Source organism: Hippichthys cyanospilos, chromosome 3 (genome assembly GCF_059441005.1).
Source record: "Hippichthys cyanospilos isolate Australia breed blue-spotted pipefish chromosome 3, RoL_Hcya_1.0, whole genome shotgun sequence".
Lineage (NCBI taxonomy): Eukaryota > Metazoa > Chordata > Actinopteri > Syngnathiformes > Syngnathidae > Hippichthys > Hippichthys cyanospilos.
The window spans coordinates 22,786,226-22,801,323 of NC_142371.1; the positions used below are offsets into that span (position 1 = coordinate 22,786,226).

At 41.2% G+C, this 15,098-nt stretch overlaps 1 protein-coding gene and 1 long non-coding RNA gene across 3 annotated transcripts in view; one reads left to right on the plus strand and one right to left on the minus strand.

The window, feature by feature from the left end:
- Positions 1-15,098, minus strand: part of LOC148426331 (uncharacterized) — a 91,939-nt gene that overhangs the window by 73,378 nt on the left and 3,463 nt on the right. The gene's annotated exons all lie outside the window — the stretch shown is intronic.
- prdm1a (PR domain containing 1a, with ZNF domain) lies at positions 1,318-9,880 on the plus strand. The gene is made up of 7 exons (XM_088410562.1): positions 1,318-1,496; positions 4,057-4,377; positions 5,040-5,159; positions 5,510-5,762; positions 7,163-8,088; positions 8,583-8,711; positions 9,431-9,880. The coding sequence occupies exons 1-7, from the start codon at positions 1,470-1,472 to the stop codon at positions 9,878-9,880; spliced, it is 2,226 nt and encodes a 741-aa protein (XP_088266688.1). The 5' UTR covers positions 1,318-1,469.

The following is a 15,098-nucleotide window of genomic DNA, read 5'->3' on the forward strand; positions in this document are numbered from 1 at the left end:
TTTAGTTGTAGTAACTTTTGTAAGGTGTAGTAAGTTTTTGGGACTTTTTTATTTTTGTAAAGTTATGATTTCTGGTTAGCTGCTTAGCTGTTTTCCTTAATACTTTTCATTCTAATTTAATTGTTAATTTTCCATTTTTAATTTTGTTTATTTAAATTTTATTTCGAAGTTGTAGTTTTTTTTTCTGTTTTCATCATTTACGTTCTATGTACTATATTTTTCTTCTCATGCATATTGGCTGTATTTAACTTAGATTTTCTTTGTTGTATTAGTTGTTTTTATTTATATATTTTGCATGAGTCTGTCCTTTCTATTTTTTGGGGCAAGTTCTGGTTTCCATTTCCGTTTCCATTTTTATTTAAAAAAAAAAAATCCGTGTGCATGGCGTATTCATATGTTCATGTCTCATCTGCTCTGAGGAGGAACATGCAGTATGTGTGTCTGCTTGTGTGCAGAAAAGGTTGCTGGAATATAAATAAAATGTTTATTTTTTATGGGTTTTTTTGCTTTAACATTTTATAATAGTGCAATGAGGAGAGTGGATACATTAATGCATATTTTAGCCTTTTTTTTTTTTTACATCATATCTGAATGATCAATTTCATTCAAAGAGTTGTTGAAAAAACTTGGGTGAACCCAAGATAAATAATCAAATGCTCTGTTGATATAAAATTTGGATCATAATTTCAAACTAGGAGACGAAAGTGCACAAGGGACAAAGTAAATGTAGACAACACGCTCACGATGAAACAAGATGACAAAGACAATGTGGAAGAGAGGCCTTGATGGCCAGTGTTGCCCCCTACAGGTGGTTTTTAAAACTGCACATGGGTATGCATGTTTATATGTGCGTGCACGTGTGTCCGAAGGGAAGAGTGAACGCATACGCACACACAGAAATATAATAATGAACACGCAATAATATTAAACACAAAATAAAATCAGACAAATAAAATAATAAAAAGGGTGGACAAATAAAATCAAATAAGTAAATAAAAAAAAGCCAAGAACTAATGAAAAAACAAAAACTAAATGGACACAAATAAAAAAACAAACTAATAAAATGCAAATAAAAAAATGCCAAAGACATACTCATGAAATCGATACAATTCCATAAAACAATTTCAATTGTGCTGCCTCAGGTGAAAGCTTTTTGGAAACGAGTATTTTGCATGTGCGCGAAATCTGGAGGCGTGACCCAGCTGCGAGGGGCGTGTCCAGTTCCCCGAGGAGGCGCGGCCTGAGTTAGGCAAGCCGGCCCTCTTGGCGACATAGCGGTAGTCTCTCGCCTTGGGTCGCGCACTCCAAGGAGGCACGCCGACGGCAGCACACACACGCGTGCGCGCGCAGACACACACATTTACGCGAGGACAAGCGCGGAGTATCACGAGAGGACGGACAGCGTGCACCTGTCCCACCCACACACACACACACGCGCGCGGACAGAGAGAGACTGACTAGACGTCCTTATGTGTGGATGGGACCAAAGCTACACGGTAAATACTTTTTTGGATTTTTAACATTTCAGCACTTTTTGTCAACTTGTGCGAGTTTTGTTGCTTGGAGTTTTCGTGCACGTTTTTCTCTTGGTTTAAAGCAAAATGTGTAAATCTGAAAATAGGAACAATTCAAATGTAAAAAAGTTGTTTGTGTGTTTTTAAGGATTATATTGGACTTTTTGGAGTTGTTTAAAAAGTTTTTTGTATGCTGTAGGTATAGGGACAAGAAAAAAATGTACAGCTGCTGGAATGCACACGGTTAAAAAGTAAAAAGTCTTCTTTCGTGTTTGTATGGCTTGAATTGGGTTTTCTTTCAACAAACTAATAAAAATAAATTTCCAACAAACTACCAATGATGTGGCACGTTTTGCTAAGAAATATTTTTGCAGTGCTGAGAAAACTGTAAAAAAAAAAAAAAACTATTTACTGTTTGAAGGTTTTTTCTCCTTGTTTATATATTCTATAATTCAATTTTTACCCTTTTGACAAGCTTGTACTATTACATGAACTAAGTAAGTAAAAAGGTGTTAGTGCTATTATTTATTGTTTTCTTTGCAAAACTAAATGCACCAAAAATGAATATTTGGTGTATTAAAGTATAACATCGAATTTTGTCTGATTGAAAAGGTACATTTTCTTTGTGGGAAATATATGCGTGCTGTAAAAATACACAAAATTAGGATTCAAAAAGTCTAAAAATAAACGTGTAATGAGAAAACACTCAACACCGAAAAGTAAAAGAGGTACTTAGTGGTTCAAGAATTAAATGTTTTTGTCATTTATAAACCTATTATTCACAAATTGTGTACTACAGTTAAAATTGCTAACTTGTGTGTGTTGAAAGTTCACATTTGATATTTTCAAAATAAACAAGTGAAAAAAAAGTTTAAAAATATTTATGGATTATTGCTTGAAGGATAATTGTTTCGTGCGTGCATTTTTTTTTCGAATGCAGTGTTGTAAACAAAATTGGGGGGGGAGAAAACAATTAGATTTGTTAGAAGTGTTAGGTTTTCAATTTGAAAACTTGTAAAAATGCTGAATATTTGAGTAAAATGTCCTTTTGCCAGTGCTTTGAGTTTTTATTAAATGCTTTTTTTGTGTGATGTCATACCAAGACAAAAGTGTGCACTGTACCAAAAAGACACAAATTTAGGAAGTAAAAAAAGGAAACTTTCAGCGAGATTAAGGTTTGAGTTGGTTTTTTTTTAGCAGTTGGTTCATTTTTTTTTTTTTTACATTCAATTATCACAGAGGCTTTTTCATTCCTTCCATTATTTTATATTTTAAATGTCCACAGTGTCGTTTTGTGTGTAACCCAACTTGCACCATTTTTATAACTCCGTGTTGACATCATTCCGCTTTTTGAATGTCATTTTCTCTTTCTTTTTTATCTCTCACCGATTCAAGATGTAGTAAAGACGATTTAGAGATTTATTCTGACAAATTTGATTTTTTTCCTTTTTAATTTGGAAGTTTGATGTGAATTTTGTAGTGAGACTAGTTGTTTATAGTGCGAGTACTAATTGCTGCCGTGAGTGTGTGTGTGCGTGTGTGTGTGTTGTTCGCGCACCCAATCGAGACCCCCCAGATGGAAAATTTGATCCTTATCTTCCTCCTCAGGCAAATCTATCCCGCCACTACTGCCGAATCGTTGGAAATTCCAAATTTAGTCGGATCCCGTCACAGGAACTTCCTTTTGTCTTTGCTTCCTTACTTCCTCCGTCTTCTTCCCGTGTCTGACTCACAGTAAACTCACTTGAAAATCATAAGCAGCTTTGACGTCATCGGCCAAAAATGTCAAAGATGCACGTAATTGTCACAAATGATACTTGTGAATCAGTCAAAGTGGTGGGTAAATGCTAAATTTTCCTGGAAGTAAATGTATACACTAGTTGTCCTCGAAACTTGCTGAGATACTACTACAGTACACCCAAAAGGTCCCTGAACTTCTTGAGATTCCATTCACCCCTGCATTTAGTTCTGGTTCATGACTGAAGAACACAATTTTGAGAGTTGTTACTGCTCAAAAGTTTCTGAGCGCTTTGAGGTACTACACTCAAGTCAGTTTCAAAAAGTACCCGGATCTCAGGAACCACAACACCTTTTGAAAATAGATCCCGTTTAAAGGTTCCTAAATTTCTTGAGATACCATGCACCAAGCCTGGTCTTTATTTAGCCCCTATGACTGAGTCCAGATCTCATTTTAGACTCCAGTTCAAAGTCAAAAGTTGGTCTTGACTCAATACTCTTGAGATACTACACTTAACTCAGTTCCAAAAGCTTCCTGGAACTTTGAAAAGTACCAACTTAATTAAGTTCACTTTTCAAAGGTTAGCAGACATCTTTACATACTTCCTCTCTAACAATGTTTTTTCCCTTTAACACCGACAAATGACTCCATAAGTCCGTTTGGAAACTAGTTCTACTACAAAAGTTGATTTGGGCGATCCCTGCTGCTTTTTAGAGCTTCCGCCATCTTGTTCCAAATGCTTCCTGAAGCTCAGGGAAATACTAGCCTTAAAATAAAACTAAACATGTTCCTCGTGTGTCCCAGGCGACCTCTCAAAGCTCGGCCATGTTGACCAGTGAGGGGGCGCACACCGTGGAGCAGGACGACGCCCACAGCGCCGCCAAGATGGCCTCCACCAACTCAGATGGCATCCAGGCGGATTCCGACATGGACGCAGTGGAGAAAGCGGACGAGGCAGACATGACTCGTTGGACTGAGGCCGAATTCGAGGAGAAGTGCACGTACATTGTCAAGGATACGACGTGGGAGACGGGACCAGAGGGAGATGCTAACACTGCTAGCATCCGGGCACAGGCCTCGCTGCCCCGGAACCTCATGTTCAAACACGCGGACGACGAAAAGGAGGTTAGGCACTAGTACATCCCGAGTTAATATCAAGTATCCTTAGTGAATACAAAGTCGCGTTAGCTAAAATAAAGCAGCAGTAATCACCTTGTGCGGTACTTTGACCATTTTTGGGTCATTTTCTTCCAAATCATTCTCGCAGTATTTTAGCCAATAGATGGCTCACTCCTGGTAGCGGTCACGCCATTTTGAACTTTGACATGTCACCCCTCTGGGTAAAATTTCAGCTCCCTACTGCCCTTGATGTAAAAATGAAGGGATTGGGACAAAATATTGCAGAAGGGTTAAAGCAAGGATTCAAGCCTAAGAGCGGAGAGAGCCACTCAAGCCTCCGCTGTATCTTTTCCCACTTGACATTCGCAAGACTTCTTTGCCAATAGTCGAGGTGAAAACGTTATCTCGATTGCGTAAATAACCAACCCCTCATTGACACCCTCTTCCGGTCAAATGTGTGATGGTATGGATTATTTCATCAGGGTGTTTGTTATCTAGAGGAAGCTTAGCACTGATGGCAAAGAAGAAGTGAAAGTCCGTAAGATTGGAACGATTGCGTTAAAACCGTCGTCACACAGAGACGAATATTGTTTTTGTAATAGTTAACGTTCTCCAAAATCCTTTCATTTGGTAACGTGATTAAAAAGCTTTACTGTGTGCATGTGCAGGTTATAGGCGTGTGCAGCCGGGAATACATCCCCAAGGGGACCCGCTTTGGACCCCTGGTCGGTCAAATCTACACGCCCGACAATGTGCCCAAGGATGCCAACCGCAAGTACTTCTGGCGGGTGAGTGCACAAATATGTATGTGCGAAGGGGCTCTGGGGGGACCACTTCCTGTGACATCACCACCGCCGCATTTGTCACAAGCTGTGAGAAAGCGAGAGGGGAAGGAAGTGATGTCACAGGAAGCTTCCCGTAAGTGCACAACAGTGATGGGCTGACCCACTTTGTCACTTCCAGGAAGTGTTCCTCGCCATTATGTGCGTGATGAAGCAAAACATGAAGCTACTTCCACCATTTTCTGCAAAATATTGATAAGATCCAGTGCAAAGCAGCAGTATAAATTGTTTTGCCAATATTTAACATGTACATAAACCATAGCTAAAAAAAAAAAAAAAATCCTTCCCGCCTTCAGATATACGCGGACGGCGACTTTCACCATTTTGTGGATGGTCTGGACGAGTCTCGCTCCAACTGGATGCGTTACGTGAACCCGGCCCACTCTGTAGCCGAGCAGAATGTGGCGGCGTGCCAGAACGGCTTGGATGTTTATTTCTACACCGTAAGGCCCGTGCCGGCTGGCGCGGAGCTCTTGGTGTGGTACTGTCACGACTACGCACGCAGACTGCACTACCCGCCATCCGGGGAACTCATGATGCAGAAACTCAGTAAGTAAAGTAGCATGTGACTGGCTCGCTATGATCTCAATTATCGGCAGGATATGTAATTTAAAGCAGATTATATTAGATTAATTAGATTATATGAAGCAGTGTTGTGCCTTGGTGAGGCAGTATAAATTAACTTTGAAGTTTTGGTAGCTAATGTAAAGATCCCTTGTACAGTATTGTGTCCAGTTCTTTAATGTTCACATCGAATATTTTTCATAAGGAGGAAAGCATTGAAAGAAGACAAAAGGGAGCTGAAATTTCACCCAGATGGAGACAACATGTTAAAGTTGAACATGGTACAATCACTTAGTGACCACACTACCAGGAGTCTCCCATCCACAGATGAAAATACTGCTAGAATGATGTGGAAGACAATGACCCAAAAATGGTCAAAAACGAATCAGTAAATTGAAATAAAAAGCAGCATTAGCTAACATAAAACAGCAGTTTTGGTGGGTTAGTGACCCATAAATGCCCTTAAGAAGGTGGCAAAGCAGTCACTTGTGTCTAAAAACACACATATATGTGAACAAGCGTGTGCACACTTTCTCCTCTTTGCGTCTTTGTAGAGTTAGCACTTGAAGACACCATCCAGCCCTCAGTGTGTGTGTGTGATATATCACTTAAAAAGAACAGAAGGGAGTCCCTCCTGCCCCATTGCCCGCCCCCCCACCTTTCCCCTCCTCTTGAACTTCCTGTCTGAGCTGCTGACAGATTGAAATCTCTAAAATGGCGGCCATGTTTGTTTAGGTTTGTGAGGAGGATGAGGAGGAAGGCTAACTGATAACCTCCGTGTTTACTCACCAACGCCTTACTACTCATTCACTCACTCACTAGTGTGTGTGCGTTTGTGAGGGGGGTAACACTCATTGTATCCCACATAATAGATAGCAGCCATTTAGCAGAGAGCTGACATGTCTTAGCTTTTAAGAGTTTGGGTTGCTAATCCTTGCTTTCATCTTGCTGGTGTGTGTGTATATGTGTGAGCAAGAGAGAGGGCAGCCTGAGCTAATATTAAGCATCAGTAAAAGTAGTGTTTGCTAACTTACAACATGCTCATAGACAGCAATGTTGAAGCAACAATAGCCAATGCAAAGCAACAGTAAATCAGTTTTACCTTTACGTAAAGGACTGGTAAGGTTAAGAGTTTTTGCTGTAAAGCTAATATGAAGCCGTAGAAAAGAGGCTATTTTTGTCTGTACATACATTAATGTTTACCCCCCCCCCCCCCCACACACACACACACACACACACACACACACACACACCTGACTTCCTGTGCGGATCCGCACCTCGTCCGTCAAGCACAAGTCACTTTGAGAACGCTAATGCACGTTTATCTCCCCAAAAGTAAACATCCGTCAAGACCTCTATTGATTTGACTTTTCCTGTCCTTGCAGAGCGCTCGCTGTTGGAGGTGAAGCAGCATCAGGCGTCTGACCCCTCGCCTCCCCCTACCGTCACCCCCTGCCCCCCTAAGCGGGAGCATAGTGTCCTATCCATTCTGCGGGACGTCCCCAAGAGTGAGCCAAGCCGCCCCCTGCCCACACGCCCGCGCTGCGCCTACAGTCCCGAGCGGCCATTGTACCCGCGTGCCCTCTACCCACCACTCAGAGGGCACCCAGAGGACTTCCTCAAGGCGGGCGCCCTGGGGTACCCACATTCTCCTGGCGACCAGTCATCAGCCACGCCCAGCCCGTCTGCAAGGAGCAGTCCAGAGAGCAGTCCCCAGGGGAGCCCGTCGGCACCCTTCTACTCGGGTGGACTAGGCCCATACCCCAGCTACTCGCCACCGTCCGCAGCCCCACTGTCGCCGTTCTACGCCCCCGGGGCGCCCTACTCTCGCTACCTCCTGCCACACCATTACCCACTTCCTGGTGGCGGCGTCCCTACCGTGGGTGGCCTCTACCCTAGGATGTACCCATTTTACCTGCCGGCTCATGTTCCCCTCCTGCCTTCGGACGCAGCTGGGCGGCGCTTCCTGATGTCGGAAAATGCTCACCCATCCCGGGACTTTCTTCTACCAGCACCCACCAGCGCCTTCTCAGCCACTGCTTCCCTCAAGGAAAAGGCGGCTGCGCACCACCCTTATGCAGGGCACCACTCCCCGTCTACCGGTTCCCCTGTTGCGGGAGTACCCGGCGACCGGGCAGCCACCAAATCGTGCGATTCGGATGAGGAAGCGGTGAACATGGTGAAGGTGAAGCGTGGTGTTGGCTCAGCCGGGTACAAGGCGCTGCCTTACCCACTCAAAAAGCACAACGGGAAGATCAAGTACGAATGCAACGTCTGTACCAAGACCTTTGGACAGCTTTCTAATCTTAAGGTGAGAGCTCCAAATTGGGTTCCCCTAGTTGAAGGTGACCCGAGTATGTCAATTTCAAGACTAAGCTTAGCTAAAACATGTGAAACCCATGACTGCACTGATCTGGAATTCCTGAGACTTGGCTTGAATCTGATCTAAGTCACCAATTTTAGGACTTTGGACTAAAACGTTAGCAAGTTTTCATTTGATTTTGTCTGTATTCTTGATACTTGTCTGACTCTGTGAAAGTATTAACCTGACTGACTTGTTATTCATGAGACTGGGTTCTAGACCAAATTAAGACAGCCACTTCAGGGTTTGGTTTAGCTAAACCCTATGCAAGTCTTGATTTGACTTTGTATACATGTACGTGGTTCAAGTCTTGAGTCAACAATTTCAGGGTTTGGTAAAGTGAACTTTGTATGACTTGGTATTCATGAGACTTGACTTCTAGGATGCTTCACTTTCAAATCCACGCAGTGTGCTTTTCTGACCGCCATTTCCCTGCCATACAGGTCCATCTTCGCGTCCACAGCGGCGAGCGACCTTTTAAGTGTCAGACATGCAACAAGGGCTTCACGCAACTAGCCCACCTGCAGAAACACTACCTGGTCCACACGGGAGAGAAGCCGCACGAGTGTCAGGTGAGATTTCCACCACCATTTGACGAATGAGAGAGGGTCCAGTGAAACTATTTAAAGGACCTTGATCATGGTATTTTTCAACTTTTTGCAGTTAAATACCTGTAACCAAGAAGTAAAACGGCCACAAGCCTTTACTGGCTACCACGCCAGCCATTACACATCCATCATCTTGACCGCTTAGGGTTGCGGAGTGAATGAAGGAGTCAAAATAGACGTTTAACTGACATTAAAATGCAAAACAGTCTCTATAGGTCACAAACTAACACACGTTCCTCCAATCAAAACCCAGAATTCTTAACAATAGTTCCACCTGCGGGTGACAGTTATTGACTGTCCAACTGTGTGCTCCCAAACATACATTTTCACCATTTTGAACAATGTGAGTAATGAATGAAACGTTGCAGTTTACTTGGCTGACTCGGTGCAAAATCTCTCCTCCTCAATCCAGAACAAAAACAATAAAAGACATGGATAAATTCGGCATGTATTTACTGTTTCAGGGGTAGTACGGGGGCGGTGTAGTGGGGGCATGAGCAAAAATAAGCAAGGAATGCTTAGAAATGCATCAATGAAGGAAAATGACACTTAGTTGAGTTTACACGTTAGGGCCCTTTTCAAGTAAATATGGTTCATAGGTTTTCACAGAAACTTCTGAAAATTTTATGTGGCTATTTTATAGCATTCCCACTGCCTCACTGAGTTTTTCTGTTGCGTGTCAGGTGTGCCACAAGCGCTTTAGCAGCACCAGCAACCTGAAGACACATTTGCGCCTCCACTCAGGAGAGAAACCGTACCACTGCAAGCTGTGCCCAGCCAAGTTCACACAGTTCGTGCACCTCAAGCTCCACAAGCGCCTGCACTCCCGCGAGCGCCCCCACAAGTGCCCGCAGTGCCACCGCCACTACATCCACCTGTGCAGCCTGCGCCTCCACCTCAAGGGCTACTGTCCGGCCACCACCACCCACACCACCGCGGACGAGATCCAACGCGCCAACGAGGAAATCGAACGCTTCGATATGAGCGAGCACGCAGAGCAACTCGAAAGGCTCCGAGGCGGCGCAGAGATGGACGCCGTCCTGGAGAAGCAGGTTCTGGGGGCCGGGTGGCGCCAGACCTCGGTCATCAAGGTGCGACGCGGACTCACCGTCAAGCAGGAGGCAGACCCGTGAGGGAGGGGGAGGGGAGGGGGAGGGGGAGGGACCACTTCAGGGACTCGCTACTCAGGGCTCTAATTTGACAATCATCCTACCAAGGTCGCCATTTCCACACTTGTGCTTATAATTTATTAGCTAATGATGTTTCCAGACATTATTCAGGGTTTACAAGAATGATTCCACAATTTGACTGTGTCCCTTTACAACTTAATTTAAACGACAGGAACAAAGGGCGAGCGTGTCCGTCACAACAGTTACCTCAGAGTGTGTGTGGGAGTGCGTGTGAGTGCGTACGTGCGACAAGGGAAAGGCTGAACATGGAACTTTTTTCTATTTATTTGCTCTTTGGCTACTTGAAGAAGAAATTGATGTGGAGCGCAGCTGGGCAACATGTAGCACCTGTTTTGTCATTTTGTTTTAGTTTTGTTCCTGATGATAATGACACTGTCCGTGATGTGGTTGTGACACTCCAAACCAAAGTTGACTGCATGGACGTCTGGGATGCAAAAAGCAGGAAGAATGTGAAGAAGGGACATGGATTTGATTTTATTTATTATGTTCTTCAAATGAATCTTAGGTTCTTTTATTCTTTGTGTTGCTTTATTCATAAAGAATTGTGAACGTTTTCAATGACGTGGCTGTGACTCGTAACCAAAGTCAATCGGGTTTCTAAACGGAGGACGTCCAAAGCAGCAAAATTTGAAAGGATTTTTAATTGTTATTTTACTTTAGGCTTTAATTTTGTTATAGGTTTGTTTAGCAATTATTTTATTCACATTTTCACTTCAATGTCTGTGACACTCTAAACCAAAGTTTAAAGGAACTAAAAACTCTTCTAATGTCCAAAGCAGGAATAACTTGAAGGTTGTTTTTTTATTTCTTTTTTTTTATTTATTTAAGTTTTAGTTCAGTTTATTTGTTTTTCGCACTGTGTTTTAATTGGTCATTTATATTTTATTCAAATAATTGTTTTTATTTTATTTTTTAATTAAAAGAATTCAATTTTTTTCATTTTTTTCTATAAAATCTTTGTATTTTCTTCTTTTAAAACAATTTTTTGAATTTTTTTTTTTTTTTTTGGTTGTTGCAATTCTTTTTATTTTACTTTTATTTGAAATTACATTTTGGATTCCATTTTTTAAATACCATTCTCAATGTTTTTGTAATCTTAATATACCATTGTCCGTATGTGACACTCCAAACCAAAGTTGGCTGAACTTCCAAACTGCAAACGCCCAAAGCGGAAAGAAAGAATGTGAAGAAGAAATCAAGGGACTTTGATTGAGTTGTTTGTTCCTAGCCCCTCCCCCAAAGCACATATCTTATGCACTGGCCCCGCCCACTTATCTTTCTCTTTGACCAAATTGTGTCTAGTCTGATGTTCAAGAGCTTTAACTCCACAAACTCAGTGTGTGCGAGTGTGTGTGTCTCTGTGTTTACATGCTGGTTGGTTTACAAATTGTTTTATTTATGTGCAAAAATGTCCAAAGTGTAAATTATGATGAGAATTATTATAAATGTCCACTGCTTTTAATCCGAACCCTCGCACGTTGTTATTGATGTCTATAAGAACAAATATAAAAAAGAAAGAATATGATCGTCGATACCACATCTGAATCATTATAGTACCAGTCATAAGTTTAGGAACATTTTCAAATTCAAACATTATTGTTATTTAATGCCAGGAAAGTATTTTTATTTTTCACTCATTCAATCCCAGATAAAAAAAAAAAAAAAAAAAAATATATATATATATATATATATATATATATATATATATATATATATATATATATATACACACACACACACACACACACACAATGTTTACACACACACACAATGTGAAGTCTGCTATGAATCTTTGTTGAACAACCTTTGAGTAAAATAATAAACTATTTTGAGTTAAAATAAAAAAATAAATAGAGCATACGTCTTGTCAGGCTGTATGGCACCATGTGAGCAGAGGATGGATTCGAGCCAATAAGTGGAGTCCAAATAATAAGATGCAGCTGTCTGCTTCTCGGTTTGCTGACTGCTCACATTTGCTGTCGCTCGTCTTCACAATTTACTTTTTTATGACGAGGCAGGAAGAAGAAAGTCGTCAACGTTTATGTTGTTCTGGCGTCCAGCTTCAAGAGAGCGGCAGGAAATGGAACGCCGACCCCCCTAAGGCCTGCTGCGACCCAACGCTTTCATCATACCGCGTGACGACATGCTCAACTGCAAATGAAAAGTGCCTCTCACTAATGTTCGTTTCAATTTTGAAAAGTCATCTTCACATATGGATGCGGTAAAGCGTATCGCACTTTTGGCGTGAGAAGTGCGACAAATCCTGGACTGGTTACCAATCATTGTCATGGCACGTAATGATAAACACTGGGGAACCTAGTGAGTTTCCCAAAACGGTCAATTTCCAAATTGTTGACAGGTGGGAAATCATTTTAAATAAATTAAGAACAATTAAATAATTTTACAGATTAGGTGACTATGTTGTAGAAACGCAATGAAAACCTGAACTTCAATATGAGTTGTCATGAGAATAACAGGAAGTTACTTGCAGTGTTTGTCCATATAAGAGCTTTTACCTTTTAGCTATTTTCTCCGTCAGCTTTATCATGTAGAAGATGCGTTATGACTGGATGTGACTCAGGTCATCGCTGAGCTTTTTTTTTTTTTTTTTTTTTACGTAAATAACCCGAATCTCTTACTCTTGACCATCGGAAAGAATTGTGTTATTTTATGAACTAAAATAAAAACATCAGCCATCCTGCCCATTACAGACTAGCTCAAATAGGGGTGTTGTCTAGTTAAGTTTCTTGGCTTGCAAGATTAGCATGTTTGTTGCGTTCGTTCGTTGTGGCTGCGGTTGCAGCTGGTTACTTTGCATTTATGTGGCGGGCTAAACTTGAGAAGCTTCCGTTGTAAGCAAGCTCCTTCCTCGAAAGAATGCATATCACTCAACTTTTAACAAAGGCAACATGATTAATAAAGAACAATGCTTTAACAGTGATCATAATCAAATGTTGAAAATCTATTGTTTTGACACTACTGTATTTGGTTTCTTTGTTTTTGTCTGATACATGACTTTACACATATCACATTACCATGTCTGCCATTTGTTTCAGTACCTCAGCCCCCACCACCAGACATTTTTCAGTAAATTCGATGGAAGTCTTCGTGGACGTCTGGCGGTCAGGATCAAGGCTGAATCATCCTCATCAGCCTTGTAGGGAGACAAAAATCATGTGAAAAGAAGGAGGAGGAAGATGGAATGAAGGAAACGAGGATCGATCGAATAGAAGGGGGAAAAAAAGCAAGAATGATATGAAATGAAGGATAGAAGGAATCCAGGAAAAATTGTTTACAATGACGTGTGGCACGCTTACTTCCTGTTAACAAAAGCAGCCTGTGAGGAACTACTCATCAGTCTTGACCTCCCCCAAGGCCTATAGCGCCACACGGTGCTTATTAGTAATACTACCTGTATTTAAAGGTGAAACACTAAGTAAGGACATCAAAGCCTGTCTACCCCATCATCATCCTCATCATCTTCCTCGACCGCTCGGGCTCTTTCTCCAAAACACTTAATGACAGCTTCGAGAGTGCATGTGTGTGCGTGTATGTCTGGGAATGAAAGATCATCCAGGAAAGAAAGAGAGAGAGGATATTTTTGTTTTGTTACTCGTGCTGACAAGACCACATGACTGTGTGTGAGAGCGTGTGTGCCCTTGGTTTTTGCTAAATGGTGGGGACCCAATCACGGGTTTTACTGGCTTTGTGGGGACCTCTTGTATTTGTGGGGACCATTTTGGTGGAACCTGCAAGTTCAGGTGTCTTTTTGAGGGTCAAAATGTGTTTTAAGGGGGTAGGCCATCTGTTGTGACGGTCAAGGTTGTCGATATGATAGGAAAACCCCCTTGTATGTGTGCGCATGCATCTATGACACGCCAAGCATGCTCACACCAAGTTTGAGTTTAGTTTTTGATCAACTAGTCCCGTGTTTATAGCCTCGACCAAGACTGTCTCGTCTTTTTCTTTTTGTCATTTCTTTTGTTTAATGCAAATTGTTGTTTGATATAACTTCATACACACAATTTATTTTAAAAAAATCTATTTTTCTAACTTGTCATTTCTAGTGAATGATCATAAAGCTATTTATTTCAAGATTCAAGAGTTTTATTATCATATGCATAGTGACACTACACAATGGAATTCTTTTATGTTCACTTCCCAAAGCAGACTTACATTCCACACAATAAAGCAAATAATAAAGTAGGCAATAAAAACCAGTAATGGGGGCAATAAGGGAAGTTTAAATGATATAGAGCAACGAAACCTCCTGTGAAATGACAGACTAAGAATGAAAAAAAAGTATTAGGGAAAAAAAAAATCAAAATACGTTAAATATCGTTACTTAGGTATTAGAACCCGGCATCAGTAAACACCTACCCCTACTCCAAATATTTACAGAAGTGCGGCGGTGCTAAATTGGAGCAAATATTTTTGACTGGTAAACTTGATAAAACATATTTGCAAACATCCAAATGGTCATTGAACACATTGGCTACACACTTGAGCCAATGGGCACATTTTGTCCAATGACTTGAGTGATTTCCCATGTTCTGAGTTGTGTTTGATCTGAAAAAGCTCAAAGTCATTCTTTCATGCGAAGGCTGCACGTGTCTTCACACTTGTTGCCGTGTAACATACTGTGCGTGTGTCTGCGGGGTATGTAGCGGCTTTTATTGCAAATGGGGAAAGTAGTGAAGTCTCTATGTCTGCGGTGCATGATTAACGTTGTCACGTTATACGGGAACACTAAACACAGCCTTAATTATTGTTTTCACCCTTAAATTTTACTATACTACACATTCTTAACACTACTACACACTGTCCGTGTGTGAGTGTAAGATACTTCATGGCTCACAACTTTGGACCCTCAAGCTCTTACATGATGAAGAGAAACGGAACCTCCTGTGAAATGATAGCCTAAAAAGCAAAAATGTATTCTGAAAAAAAAAATTAAAGTGAAAAATTTAAGAAAATTTCCACAATGAAAAACAAGCTTTAGGGAAAAAAAGCATAGTATTAAAAATCTATGGAAATTAGGTTACACACAAGTGTTATTAAAAAAAAAAGAAAACACACGCACACATTTGTCATAAAATGGAAAAAAATGTGCTGAAAAAATATACACAAATACTGAAAAAAAAATAAAAAATATGAAAAC

Excerpts from the sequence above, each read along its gene's own strand:
- prdm1a (XM_088410562.1), top strand. The coding sequence starts at position 1,470 with ATGTGTGGATGGGACCAAAGCTACACG. Across the intron at positions 4,378-5,039 it reads ACGCGGACGACGAAAAGGAG|GTTATAGGCGTGTGCAGCCG; the intron begins GTTAGGCACTAG and ends GTGCATGTGCAG. Across the intron at positions 5,160-5,509 it reads ACCGCAAGTACTTCTGGCGG|ATATACGCGGACGGCGACTT; the intron begins GTGAGTGCACAA and ends TCCCGCCTTCAG.